This window comes from Cupressus sempervirens, chromosome 6, assembly GCF_028749045.1.
Source record: "Cupressus sempervirens isolate cs-2001-9-10 chromosome 6, ASM2874904v1, whole genome shotgun sequence".
Lineage (NCBI taxonomy): Eukaryota > Viridiplantae > Streptophyta > Pinopsida > Cupressales > Cupressaceae > Cupressus > Cupressus sempervirens.
The window spans coordinates 682775838-682788425 of NC_143123.1; the positions used below are offsets into that span (position 1 = coordinate 682775838).

General features: G+C 36.0%; 1 protein-coding gene across 1 annotated transcript in view; it reads right to left on the reverse strand.

The window, feature by feature from the left end:
- LOC149554030 (Glycosyl hydrolase family protein) overlaps positions 1 to 12341 on the reverse strand; it is a 59430-nt gene extending 47089 nt beyond the window's left edge. Inside the window, exon 1 of the mRNA XM_089789360.1 lies at positions 11929 to 12341. Within this exon, the coding sequence (XP_089645486.1) occupies positions 11929 to 12312 (384 nt within the window). The 5' untranslated portion in view covers positions 12313 to 12341. The remainder of the gene's footprint in view (positions 1 to 11928) is intronic.
- Positions 12342 to 12588: the final 247 nt, after the last annotated feature.

A 12588-nucleotide genomic window follows, 5' to 3' on the forward strand; every position in this document is an offset into this window, starting at 1 on the left:
ATTCCCAAATTGCTTCATCTTCTCAAATCATCTTCCTCATCTTTCTTGAAAATTTTCTCATTGTCATTGTCATGACTTGAACTTGCATCTCAAACTTGTAAACTTGGTGTCTCTTTTGATTCTTCTTGAAGTGATGAAATCCTCCATGTAGCCGAATCCTTCAAAATAAACTTGGATTTTTGGAGGAAGTTCAAGTTGATGAAAAAATTCTTCTTTTGCTTGAATCTTTGCTTTCTTGAACTCCATCTTGATCTTGATCTTTGAAATTCCAATTTGATAATCTGAATTGATCTCCTTCTCATTTGGAGTCCTCCATCTTGAGCTTAAAGTTCTTGAGGTTGATAATTTGAAGTCTTGAACATCTCCTTGCCTCCTAGCTTTCCTTGCCTCTCCTTCTTTAAATTCACCTTGCAAAACAAAGGAGAAAAGAGTATTAAACTTCGTAAAATTGATAAGAAAGTGAAGAAAATCTGAAAACCTTCATGATAATCAACAACTAACCAAAGAGGCAATATGAATTTTCTTAAACTTAAGAGGCAAAAGAAGTAAGCTTTTAACGAGTAACCATCCCAGATCTCATCCTCTCTTCACCTTTTCATCTCTATTTTTTATGAAAAGACTGCATGGAGCTATCCAAATTGGCAGCCCTTCAAGCGAACTTTCTTCAATATTATTCTATTGTCTTATACACAATTCACTGCCCCCTTTATAATGGATTTCGTGTCTCAATGAGTTTCACTCTCAAACTTATGAAGGAGATCATTGCCTTAGGAAAAATCGCTGCCAATTAAGGAGTAGTTCGCTACATGTAGCAGAGGTAGATCTACACTTGATTTGATATGAAAATGAATTAGCCTTATCCTTTTTATAGGCGATGTGAGTTTTGAAGAGGCACACCTCCCCCATATGGGCTGACTTGGCCTCAATTAGACAATGAAAACATTTTAATTGATTTTTTTTAAGCCTTCTAGGCCAACCTTATAAAGGAAAGATAATGATATTTTAAAACATTCAATCTCCTTTAAAAAATCGCTGCCCTATGAGTTGTTTGGCTGAGCTCCTCCTTGAGGCAGAAATTTCATGTCAAAAGATTTTGTCCTTGGCGGATGGTCCCTCAAGGAATCCTCCTTGGTCTAGGTTCAAGTCTTGATGTCACCATACAACTTCCCATCACCTTCTAACTTCATCACTTAGTCTTGAAAATAAGGTGCAATAATAGAAAGCTTAAGGTGGAAATTTGGGATGGATAAGGATTATAGAATCCTCACCAAGGGGGTGGAATCCGCCCTGCATTGAATATTCCCCTCTCGCTGCATTTTCATTTCTATAACTTATAGCAGAGGTAGCAGAGGTAGATCTACACTTGATTTGATATGAAAATGAATTAGCCTTATCCTTTTTATAGGCGATGTGAGTTTTGAAGAGGCACACCTCCCCCATATGGGCTGACTTGGCCTCAATTAGACAATGAAAACATTTTAATTGATTTGTTTTAAGCCTTCTAGGCCAACCTTATAAAGGAAAGATAATGATATTTTAAAACATTCAATCTCCTTTAAAAAATCGCCGCCCTATGAGTTGTTTGGCTGAGCTCCTCCTTGAGGCAGAAATTTCATGTCAAAAGATTTTGTCCTTGGCGGATGGTCCCTCAAGGAATCCTCCTTGGTCTAGGTTCAAGTCTTGATGTCACCATACAACTTCCCATCACCTTCTAACTTCATCACTTAGTCTTGAAAATAAGGTGCAATAATAGAAAGCTTAAGGTGGAAATTTGGGAAGGATAAGGATTATAGAATCCTCACCAAGGGGGTGGAATCCGCCCTGCATTGAATATTCCCCTCTCGCTGCATTTTCATTTCTATAACTCGTTTCTTAGTTATATTCAAACCCTCATATCAATCACCCTCTTCATAAGACTTTATTCCCAAGTTATTTTGAACTTCATTTTGTGTTTCAAGTGCAAGCTTTGTTTATGTTTCACCATTATTTGTGTAAGGCAGAAATTAGAGGTGTAAGAGGATAACTGTTCCTCAGAGGGTGGTGGAATTTGCCACCTTTCAAGGATTTTAATAATCTCAAACTTTAAATATGCATGCACTTCATTAGTCCCAAAACTGATTTTATATGCCTCTCCAAGTCCTTGTTCTCCTTGTTGCACAAATGGATCGATTTTGATTAAGTTCCCATCCTATTCTTCTCAAGGCGAAAATCAAGAGGGTGGGAGGATTTTGGAATCCTCAAGTCCTGGGGGAATCTGCTAGTCTTCAAGGATTTTTCCTCACACTAACTCATTCTCCACCACCATAAAATGTCCTCTCAAACTTGCTTAATCACTCCAACTCATTCAGTCATCCAATTATGTTGCCTTTTAGGAGAAGATGAATCATGTTTCAAGATAAGGCGGAAACCAGAATGCTTGGAGGAACATGGATTCCTCATCCACTTAGTTGTTGGATTCGTATCTTGGAGGCCAAATTCAAGTCCGAATTTGTCCCCAAAATCATCCTAACTTGGCAAGGTTGGTGTTTTTACCTTGTGGATCTAGATGGATCCACAACACCCTTGTTACATCCCAAATTTTGACCTAATTTTAAATTTGCTCATAGCCATTAGATTGAACGGAATTTTCTTTCATAATCATGTGAAGTAGGTAGTTATTTATACCCGTTGTATTAACTGTTTAATGAAGATAGTCGTTATCCATTATTTGCCATGTGATGTTTAGCAGTCGCTTGATTTTAGAATTATGGTTAATAATTAATTAATTTTTTTAAATGTTAATATGAAAATTATTATGGGACTTGTTATTATCATGGAAATGTTGCACAGGTGATTGCAGGAGAAGATGAAGGGAGAAAGCATTACTAAACGGGATCAATGGAATGGGATACTAGCTTAGTCTAATCATCAGGATGACAGGTATGACCTTAAATTGCCTTGGTAAGGACCTAGCGACTTGAACTTCAGGATACAATTGAAGGACCTGCATGAGCTATTAAGAAAACATTTTAAAACATAAAAGAATTTAATTATATTATAATACGTACCTCAAAGGATTTTGATTGACATTTCCATCACATAATTATAATTAATACCTATATACAAACACATAGATATAAGAACAAAATGACACCATAATATTATTATTTCTTTTATAATAGTATGATGTCACCCCATAATTATATCTACGTGCATGTAGATAAATATAAACCATAATTTTTTTTCGAATTATAACCTTCAAATCTTTTTCCATGTTTTTTGTTTTTATTTATTTTTCTTACTTGAAACTGATTGATACACATGGCATTTTTATTTGGTGTTCAAGAGCCAAGATATTCCTTTTATGTTACGGCTTCTTGGAAGCCAAAGAGACATAACATCTCTTTTTATTAAGGAGTCGAGAGAGGTGGAAGACATCTTGTTTGAAGCACTCAACTTTCCTCTCATTCCTGACTTCCTTCTTTTACCAATCGATACCTCTACATTTTATAACAATATCATTCTTGTTACGGTCTGCCTTATGTTATTCTTTCCTTGCTGAAGTCATGATTGTATTTACACACTGTATTTACACCTAGAAAGCAATTCAAAGAAGAGTTGTTACATAAGCGTCTAGCAAGGCTCCAGACATTTCCAGATTATACCAGGTCATGTGGTTAATCAAATTCCAAATATTGCTATAATTCCATTAACAATTGTTATTGCATTTCGATTTCCATAGTAGTAAGTGGTAGATTATATCCATCACACTTAAATAACATCAAGGAGTTGTTTATCATAAATCATAGTAAAGTATCCATGACATGGAATCATGAATTATTTTTGCCACTGGAAATCAGAATCGAATGATATTTATTTCTGCAAGTCTTAAGGAACATAATCTCTCAAATCACAAATTGTGAAAAGCTAGAAGTATATAATTTTCATGAATCAACAAACAAAGTCGATTGCTCTGAGATTCCGAACACCTACGACTCACTAGTTGTATAGCCATGGAAAAGGTGAAGAGGTGAGATGAAATCTGCAATGACATGGAATTGAAATCAGATATGATACAATAAATCTAAATAATTTTACTTAATAGCTCATGCTTGTCCATATTGTTGTTCCCCTGTTGTCAAGTCGAGCGGTGGTGATCGGGTCATTGAACCCATCAGAAAAACCTTGGCCAAGGTTGTTTATAGGCATGTTTGCCCTCTAAGATCACTTGATGTCAGTGGTGCCGGTTATTCAAACATGTTCGTCCATAACTGTGTAGACATTCTAAACACCAAAATGCTCAGGTGGCTGGACTAAAAGTATCCCAAGCCCAATCCTAGGGTAGGGAGGGCCTTTCTAATTCAATAGATTATTTGGGGATAAGAATGGTCCGAAGTTGGGAGGTTAAGCCTAAGTCAATGCTTCTCCTCTTACTGAAAGCCGAGGCTTGCACAACCAACTAAAGACTCATCAGATATTACTTGTATGTTTTATTTTCTTCTTTTCATGTTAAGCATTTACTTTACTTGTATGTTTTTTTTTCTTCTTTTCATGTTAAGCATTTACTTTACTTGTATGTAGAAAAAGATAGTTAATCGTTATTCCAGTTACTTCAGATGATCATTGATATGGTTATTTCAATTAGTCGTTATTATAGTTATAGTTAATTCAGTTAATCGTTATCATATTTGATCATTGATACACTTATTTCAATTAATCGTTATTCTAGTTATTTCAGTTGAACATTGATATAGTTATTTCCAGCTAGTCGTTATTATAGTTATTTTAGTTGATCATTGTTTTCAGTTGATCATTGATATAGTTATCTCAGTTGAACATGGTTATTCCAATTAATCGTTGGTAGTTAAAAACAGTTAATGTCCTATAAAAAGGAATTGAGTTATTTGTTCAATAATTTGTTGGGAAAAACTCTTTATAGATCGTCTTTGCTTTGTTAAGAAAAACCGTTTGTTACAATCCTAACCCCATCATGACGAACCCCACGAGGATATGCTCGAATCCTCGAAGACCCAGTGTAGATCCATGCACATCCGCAAGGATCCATGGGCCAAAGGGTGTTTTAAGTGGGTTCAACTTCATTAAAAATGATTTTTTTAATGTTTTTTTCCCTCCTAACCCCAAAACAACCCTTTTATTCAACCTCCAAATACATTTTACCTCATATCTACTCTCTTATTGTTGCAAGTTTGCAAGTTTGAAGTGAAGTGCTTGGATTCAAAGGAGATCAATTGTGGAGCCACAAATAACTTACAAGAAGTAATTAAGGTGTGCATTTCAACCATTTTCTTTAGCTCTTTCATAGATTATTGATTTATTTCAAGTTTTTCAAAACTTTAAAAAAAAAAAATTGTAATTTTTGTAGAAGTGTTGAAGCATGGTTTTCTCTCATTTTATTTTAGAATGCAACAATCATACAATGAGTAGTCAAGGCTTAGTGGGTGGGGAGGAATCACAAAAATTCAAGAGGTCTCCTTGATGGAGATACAAAACAAGAATTACACAATGTCTTGGGGGCGCTCATACATATGAAAGTGTAATTATTGTCATTAACAATATAGAAGCTCCTATAACAGAGTGAAAGTACATTTTTTGCATCCTGGGGGTCAAGGAATTAACATCTGTGAGGGTAGTGGGCCAGATAAGAAGGGATTGCCAGCTGCACAAATATAGCAACTTTAGTAAAAGAGCAAGAAGATGTAGATAAAGCACTTGCAAAAGGACAACATAGTGCTTATAGCAAACAAAAAAGTAAACCAACACCACCACCCAATCAACCAAACACTAGAACACACCCTTTCTTGTTTGTACCATCTTTGGATGATGAAGTTGTAGAACAAACTACACTAACTACCCACAAGAGAGGCCCATTAATAAGGCATTTCAAAATGAATTAAGAGATATTGCTGACCATAAAGTTGGACGTTGTCTATTTGCAAATGGTGTTCCATTCAATTTAGTTAGATCACCTTATTAGATGGAGATGGTGCAAGCAATAAATGCAACACCTTCTAGTTACCAAAGCCCTAATTATGGAAAAGTCTACACCGCCTTATTACATGATGAGAGAAAAAATGTAGAGGCCCAACTTAAACCAATAAGAGATTCTTGAGCTCAAACAAGAGTGTCTATTATTTGGAATGGATGGAAAGATTGTAAAACCCGTTAATTAATCAATGTTATTGTTTATGTCCCAAGGGAGCAATGTTCTTGAAGGCAGTTGATTGTGAAGGGCAAGTCAATGATGCAAAATCTATTTGCCGCATTCTCATTGATGTCATACAGTTAATGGTTGCTGATAATGTTGTCCAAGTGGTCATGGACAATGCAAAAGTATGCAGGGTTGCAAGGTTATTGATAGAGACTAGATATAATCATATCTTTTGGACACTGTGCACCACTCTCTCAATTTGGTGATGAAAGCAATTGGCACCAAAATAGACTAGATGAAAAAGATATGAGGGTCAAGAGTTTCAAATGTTTGTGACAAATCACCACATGTCACAAGCAATTTTAAAGCTTTTCTCGGACTTGATTTTATTGAAGGTAAATATGTAAATTTAAAATTTAGTTTATATATTATTTGGATTACATTATATTATTTGTGTTGTTTACATTAACATATTTTAAATGTGTTGCTAACCTAAGTTTAACCTGTTCTTAGGTGGCTACAACCCACTTTGCCTCTCACACAATTGTCTTCAGATGGCTTGTGAGGGTAAAGGATGCATTGGCACAAATGGTCATTAGCCCCTAATGGGGCATTTGGAAGACTTCCTATACAAAAAGGGCCCAAAAAGTAAAAGCAATGTTACAAGATGATGATTGGTGGGGTCATGTGGATTATGTGTCGGAATTCATCGATCCAATCATGTCAATGCTTCGCTTTGCGGACACTAATGAGTCATGCCTCAGGGATATTTATGATTCCATGGACACTATGTTGAAAAGATTAAAATGGTAAGTTATACAATCCTCTACCATTGTTTATTTGAGAAATATCTAGATTCTAAAATTTAAATTGATATAATCATTAATGATAGTCATATCTTATATCTCAAGTCATACAGAGGAGGGAGAATGATCCTCAGGATACCTTTTACAAAAAAATGGAAGAAATTGTTCATCATCGATGGAACAAGATGACCACACCTTTACACCTCCTCTCCTAAGTATTGTAGTGCTTATCAAAGGTTTGTGCTTATGTTGTCAAATGTTTGTGCTCTTGATTTCTGATAATGTTCAATTGTATTACACTATCCCCCAGCTACTATAGTGCAAAAGTACTTTACCTTCCAAGTAGAGTGGCACCATTTAACGATGTGAAGGTTGCAAATGGGTATAAGAAGGCATTAGCTAAAATCTTTCAAGATCCTAAAATTGGGGTGAATGTGAGGAGTGAATTTGCTGCCTTCATCTTAGAAAATGATCACCTCCCTACTGCTATAGCGGACCAAAGCATCATGGATGTTATTAGATGGTGGTACCTTCATGGGCAAGACTATATGTACCTCTAACCTCTTGCTATAAAGATCCTATCCCAAGTAAGTTTGTAAAACTTAACACTTAATTTCTTAAAGTTAACACTCTTGATTCCTTGAATTTACTTCAATTCTTGTATTCTTTTAATTTATCTCTAGGTTGCAAGCTTTTCCACAGCTGAGCAAAATTGATGTACTTACTCCTTTATCCACTCAATCAAATGTAACCGGTTGGCTGCAAAACAAATTAGAAGACCTTGTGTTCATTCACAACAACTTGCACCTCTTGGCACAGAAGGATCCCAAGTACAATAAAAGGCCCACGAAGCTCTGGGATGTACAACCCAAGACTGCTGATCTAGATATGACCATCCGGGATCTTGCTAGAGGCACTTTGGCCGATGTAGATGATGAGGAGGATGATTATGAGTTCACAACCCCCACTAGTACTAGTGGAACCAGTTTGGGTTCCTCTGATGATGAAGATATGGCACTTGCAGCTCATGAGGACCCCTCTAATACAGATTTTCTTGAAATCCATTTGATTATTGAAATTGAAAACTTTACTCTCTTTTATGAGTGAATCATGTTACAAACTTTAAAGTCTAATGATCTATATTTTGAATTTTCGTAATTTCATTTTGTAATTCAGTAATTCAATGTGAATGTGTTGATTTTTCTTAAAATCATGAAAATAAATCAATCATCAAGTATACTAGATTCATGCTATGAAATGATTTAGTTTTAGAATTATGTAAATTTCTCTCCTTTTTTTTGTATATATAATGCATATATATAGAGACGAATCCTTACAAATTATAATAGGGAAAAAAATCATGAACCCACAAATCTGATTCACGTGCCCAAATCTGAATCAGCAACTTAGCAAGTCATCCTCCTCCAATCTCTCCCTTCACAAAAACTTAGCTCAATCTGTCATAATCTTCCATTGCATGGATCAGATTATTGTGGAATTGTGTTTTGCACAAGCTCAAGTGCCTAGACCTTGACTTTTCTTTACTCATCTTGAGGGTGGAATTTTCAGGGGTGAGAGGAATTTAAGACTCCTCAAGGCATGATGAAATCCGCCATCCTTGAGGAATCCCCCTCTTTCATCCCCTACTTCAGCACTCCATCTCAAAAACTCACTAAAACTCCTTCATCATCCATAGTCTTCTCGTCTCGACACAAGTTTGGGAGATACTCTTGTGTATGTTTAGGCAATCCATGCTTGGGCAGAAATCAGACCACGTGAGGTAAGTGGTTTCTTCCACCTCCTACAGATTGCTTTGGTTTGGGAAATTCACCTCCAACACACAGAATTTTGCCCTTTTCCTTCACTTTTCAAGTGAATTTACACTTAGAAGTGAAAACTTGCTCAAAAGGGACGGAATTTTGGGTGTTGGAAGGATTATGAATCCTCGAGCATGGTCAGATCCAACCTAGTGCTAGAATTTTGAATTGTAAGTTTACTACCCTTTCCAACACTTAGTCATTTTTTCAGCTCAGAGGGTGGGAGGATTTATATAAATATGACATTAAATATAAAGCAAAATTTATACTCTTTATATAGATACTGTCAGGATATTTGAAATAGGTTTAACTTCATAGGACTTATAATAAAGATTCTAGATTTTGGGGGCTTTCAAAAAAATATCACTTAACCAAACAAAATTTCAGGATTTAGCACACCTTCAACATTCTGACCTCCCATAACCTTACTTGACTTTCTAAGATCAAATTTAAGCTAAAACAAGGATTTTCAAAAGGTTTTACCTCATTTGGGTGGGAGGATTTATATAAATATGACATTAAATATAAAGCAAAATTTATACTCTTTATATAGATACTGTCAGGATATTTGAAATAGGTTTAACTTCATAGGACTTATAATAAAGATTCTAGATTTTGGGGGCTTTCAAAAAAATATCACTTAACCAAACAAAATTTCAGGATTTAGCACACCTTCAACATTCTGACCTCCCATAACCTTACTTGACTTTCTAAGATCAAATTTAAGCTAAAACAAGGATTTTCAAAAGGTTTTACCTCATTTCATCACAAATCACTTGGTTTCAACTCCACATCCTTGACTAGCTTAGCCCAACTATTGCCTGCATCCTAAACAGACTTGACTTCTCTGCAGGCCAAAATTACTCAAACTTGGAGACTTGAAACTAGCTAGTTGTCTATTTTTGAAGGTAGGTATTGAGATGGTATGGTTTAGTAAGTAAGCTAGTAAGTAGGTAAGATGAGATTGAGAGAGCCCAAATCCTGCAATCTTAACATTGGTACATTTCCCTAGATGCATTTGTGACTTCAGCAGAGAAGTTTCTTACTACTCTAGCTGACTCTAACCGGCACTCATGTTATGTTTCTGCACGCTACCTAAAACATATAAATTGTTTATTTGCAATGAATAATTAATGAACTACCCATCATATTCAGCATTCCACCACTATGCTGTTTTTGAAACTTACTATAAGAGATGTTAGCCAAAGGAATAAATCAGTCCATTGAAGACAGTTTAAGGACCTATCAAATTTATATCTTCTGATCATTTTGTGAATTCAGAACTAGCAAAACGACCATTTAGAATCATTAATCATCACAGATGAGACTTACATTGAAGGTTGCTTTCAAGTTTTGAACACTAAGTTAGATTAACTTAGATGTGAAGCTCACTGACAGGCATTTACATACTAATTCACTCCACCTTACATGTGAAACTCATAGATAGGATGACACCTAATAGAGAGTAGAAGAGGAAAAAGAGATTGGATGGCACATCCTTGTGTAATGCTTTGCCTATGGCGGCATTTAGGACCATAGTCCCTAGACTCAGACCCGACTCTGACTCAGCAAAGGTAACTCAACTTGTCAACCGACTCAAACTCGACCCTGACTCGGCAAAGTGACAAAACCCTTGAAATTTAGAGATTTTTTAGGATTTAAAGAACATGCCATGCACCCATTATTGAATATAGCTTAAAAACACAATAACATCATGAGATAGAAGGTAATTTGATCACATACATCAATTACATAAAAACAAAGGTAAATTTTATATGTATTGAGAATTTTTTAAAAATTAAGACTAAAAATCAGGCGAGTAAGATGAGTTAACCGAGTCAGCCAAGCGAGTCAGATTGAGAAAATTTTTAAAGCTAAGATTAAAAATCAGGCGAGTCAGATGAGTCAACCAAGTCAGACAAGAGAGTCAGCCGAGTCAGCCATCATGACTCAAAAGGGTCAAGGTCATGGTTTGTTTTGACCCGACAGGGGTGACTTGACTCGCTGACTAAGGTGACTCACGTGACTCACAGCGAGTCTCGATGCATTGTTCAGGACAAAAAATTTAGCATCAGCAATTGGAATATTATCATATAATTTTCATGTTGGACAAGTGTTAGCATTTAAAAAAAAACATTGGATGTTCTTTTCGGGTTTCTATTTTATCCATATTTTAAAGCATTTGTTTTCAACATGTCAATTTTCTTTACATATAAAGATTTTACACAAAATGAGTTTTGCAGATAAAAAGGCATTGTTTTCGTCTTCTATATAATAATTATAAGTTCAAATTATATATAAACTACTATTATAATACATGGTCTATCAAACTCCTCTTTTTCTACACTATCATGGACAAGACCTACAAAATCAAGGGCATTTATAGAGAAAATTAATAACAAAAGATTCACCCTCCAGAAGGAAACTGCAGCACCTCACAGTTGATCCTTGATTTGCTTGTTGTACTGCTAAGATTTTATATTAAATCCAATATTTGGCCTTTAGCTGTGCAACATACATAGACTATTTGATTGATAAAGTTATTTAGTTAGTAACAAAAGATCCAACCTGCAGAAGTAAACCACGGCACCTCGTGCCCAAAGTTGACCCGTGATTCACTTTTCTAACTCAAATTTTTTGCATCATATTACATCTTTGGACGTGTGTCAATTGATAGAGTCATTATATTAAATAGAAATGACACCCGTTGCTGCAATCAAAATTCTAAAAGAATCTAATAGAAGCAAGTCCAACCTTCGGCAGTCCATATTAACTAGACAAGAAGAGTTTGAAATTGAGGAGAAACCAACTTTCAATATACATTTGGGCCCAATCTATTGCCCATAGAAACCAGGACGCAAACCAAAGTACTTGTAGATTTGAGTCAACACAAAAGATAAAACTGGAGTTTTGTTAGAAATTTTAAGAACTTTAGGCGTACGAGGGGAAACAAGGCATGTTGGGTGCACATTGGCATCAGACCGTGAAGAGCTAATCCTAAGCATGAGCAACAAGGGGAGGTTTCAAATGCAAATTTTCAAAAAGATATATTTATTCTGGTTACCCCAACGATAGTAACATCCCAAAAGAGGGAGACATTCTTGAGCAATAAAATATCTAGCTAATAGCTGATATAACAAGATAATGAAAACCCAACCTGAGCAATGCGGTACCAGAGCCTGACATTGAATGAAGCAGCAGTCAAAATAACTTGAGGAAAACTGGTGGCTGCAGGAACATCCCTATCGAATTGAATACCACCCCATGCAACCCCATGCAGAGCTTCCGACCACCATTGATATTTAGGCACTCCCAACCTTCCAATGCCATCTGCCGTATTACTCAGCTGCACCATTTTCTCCTCCAAACTTAACCGTGATATCAAATCCCTCACGCGTTCTTCAATTGCCTTTGAGCTGTTACAGAATGCATAAGTTCGAGTCGCAGGGCTTCTCATATCACAAGAAAAAGGCGGCCCAAATCCATAAATCAATAACCCATTTGTTGCAACATTGAAGAGCAACAACCAAGCGATCCTCATTGTTGCCCAAAACCACAGAATCCACCTCTACCAACAAGCTCTCACTCGGACTCTTTATCCTGTAAAACTGGCATGAGAGGAATGGGTAAACCTAAGTTGTCAGGTCGTGCAAAGTCAGTAGCAGTACAGTGCATTAAATGCATTGTCAGTGCAAAAGTAAACATGGAAAGTGGAGGGCACGCCTTGCACCGACTCATATTGATCATCATTTCATTCCAAGCTCGTGAATTCCCGCGAAAAACAAAAAGAGAAAATTGTTCCCAATGTTCCCTTTTA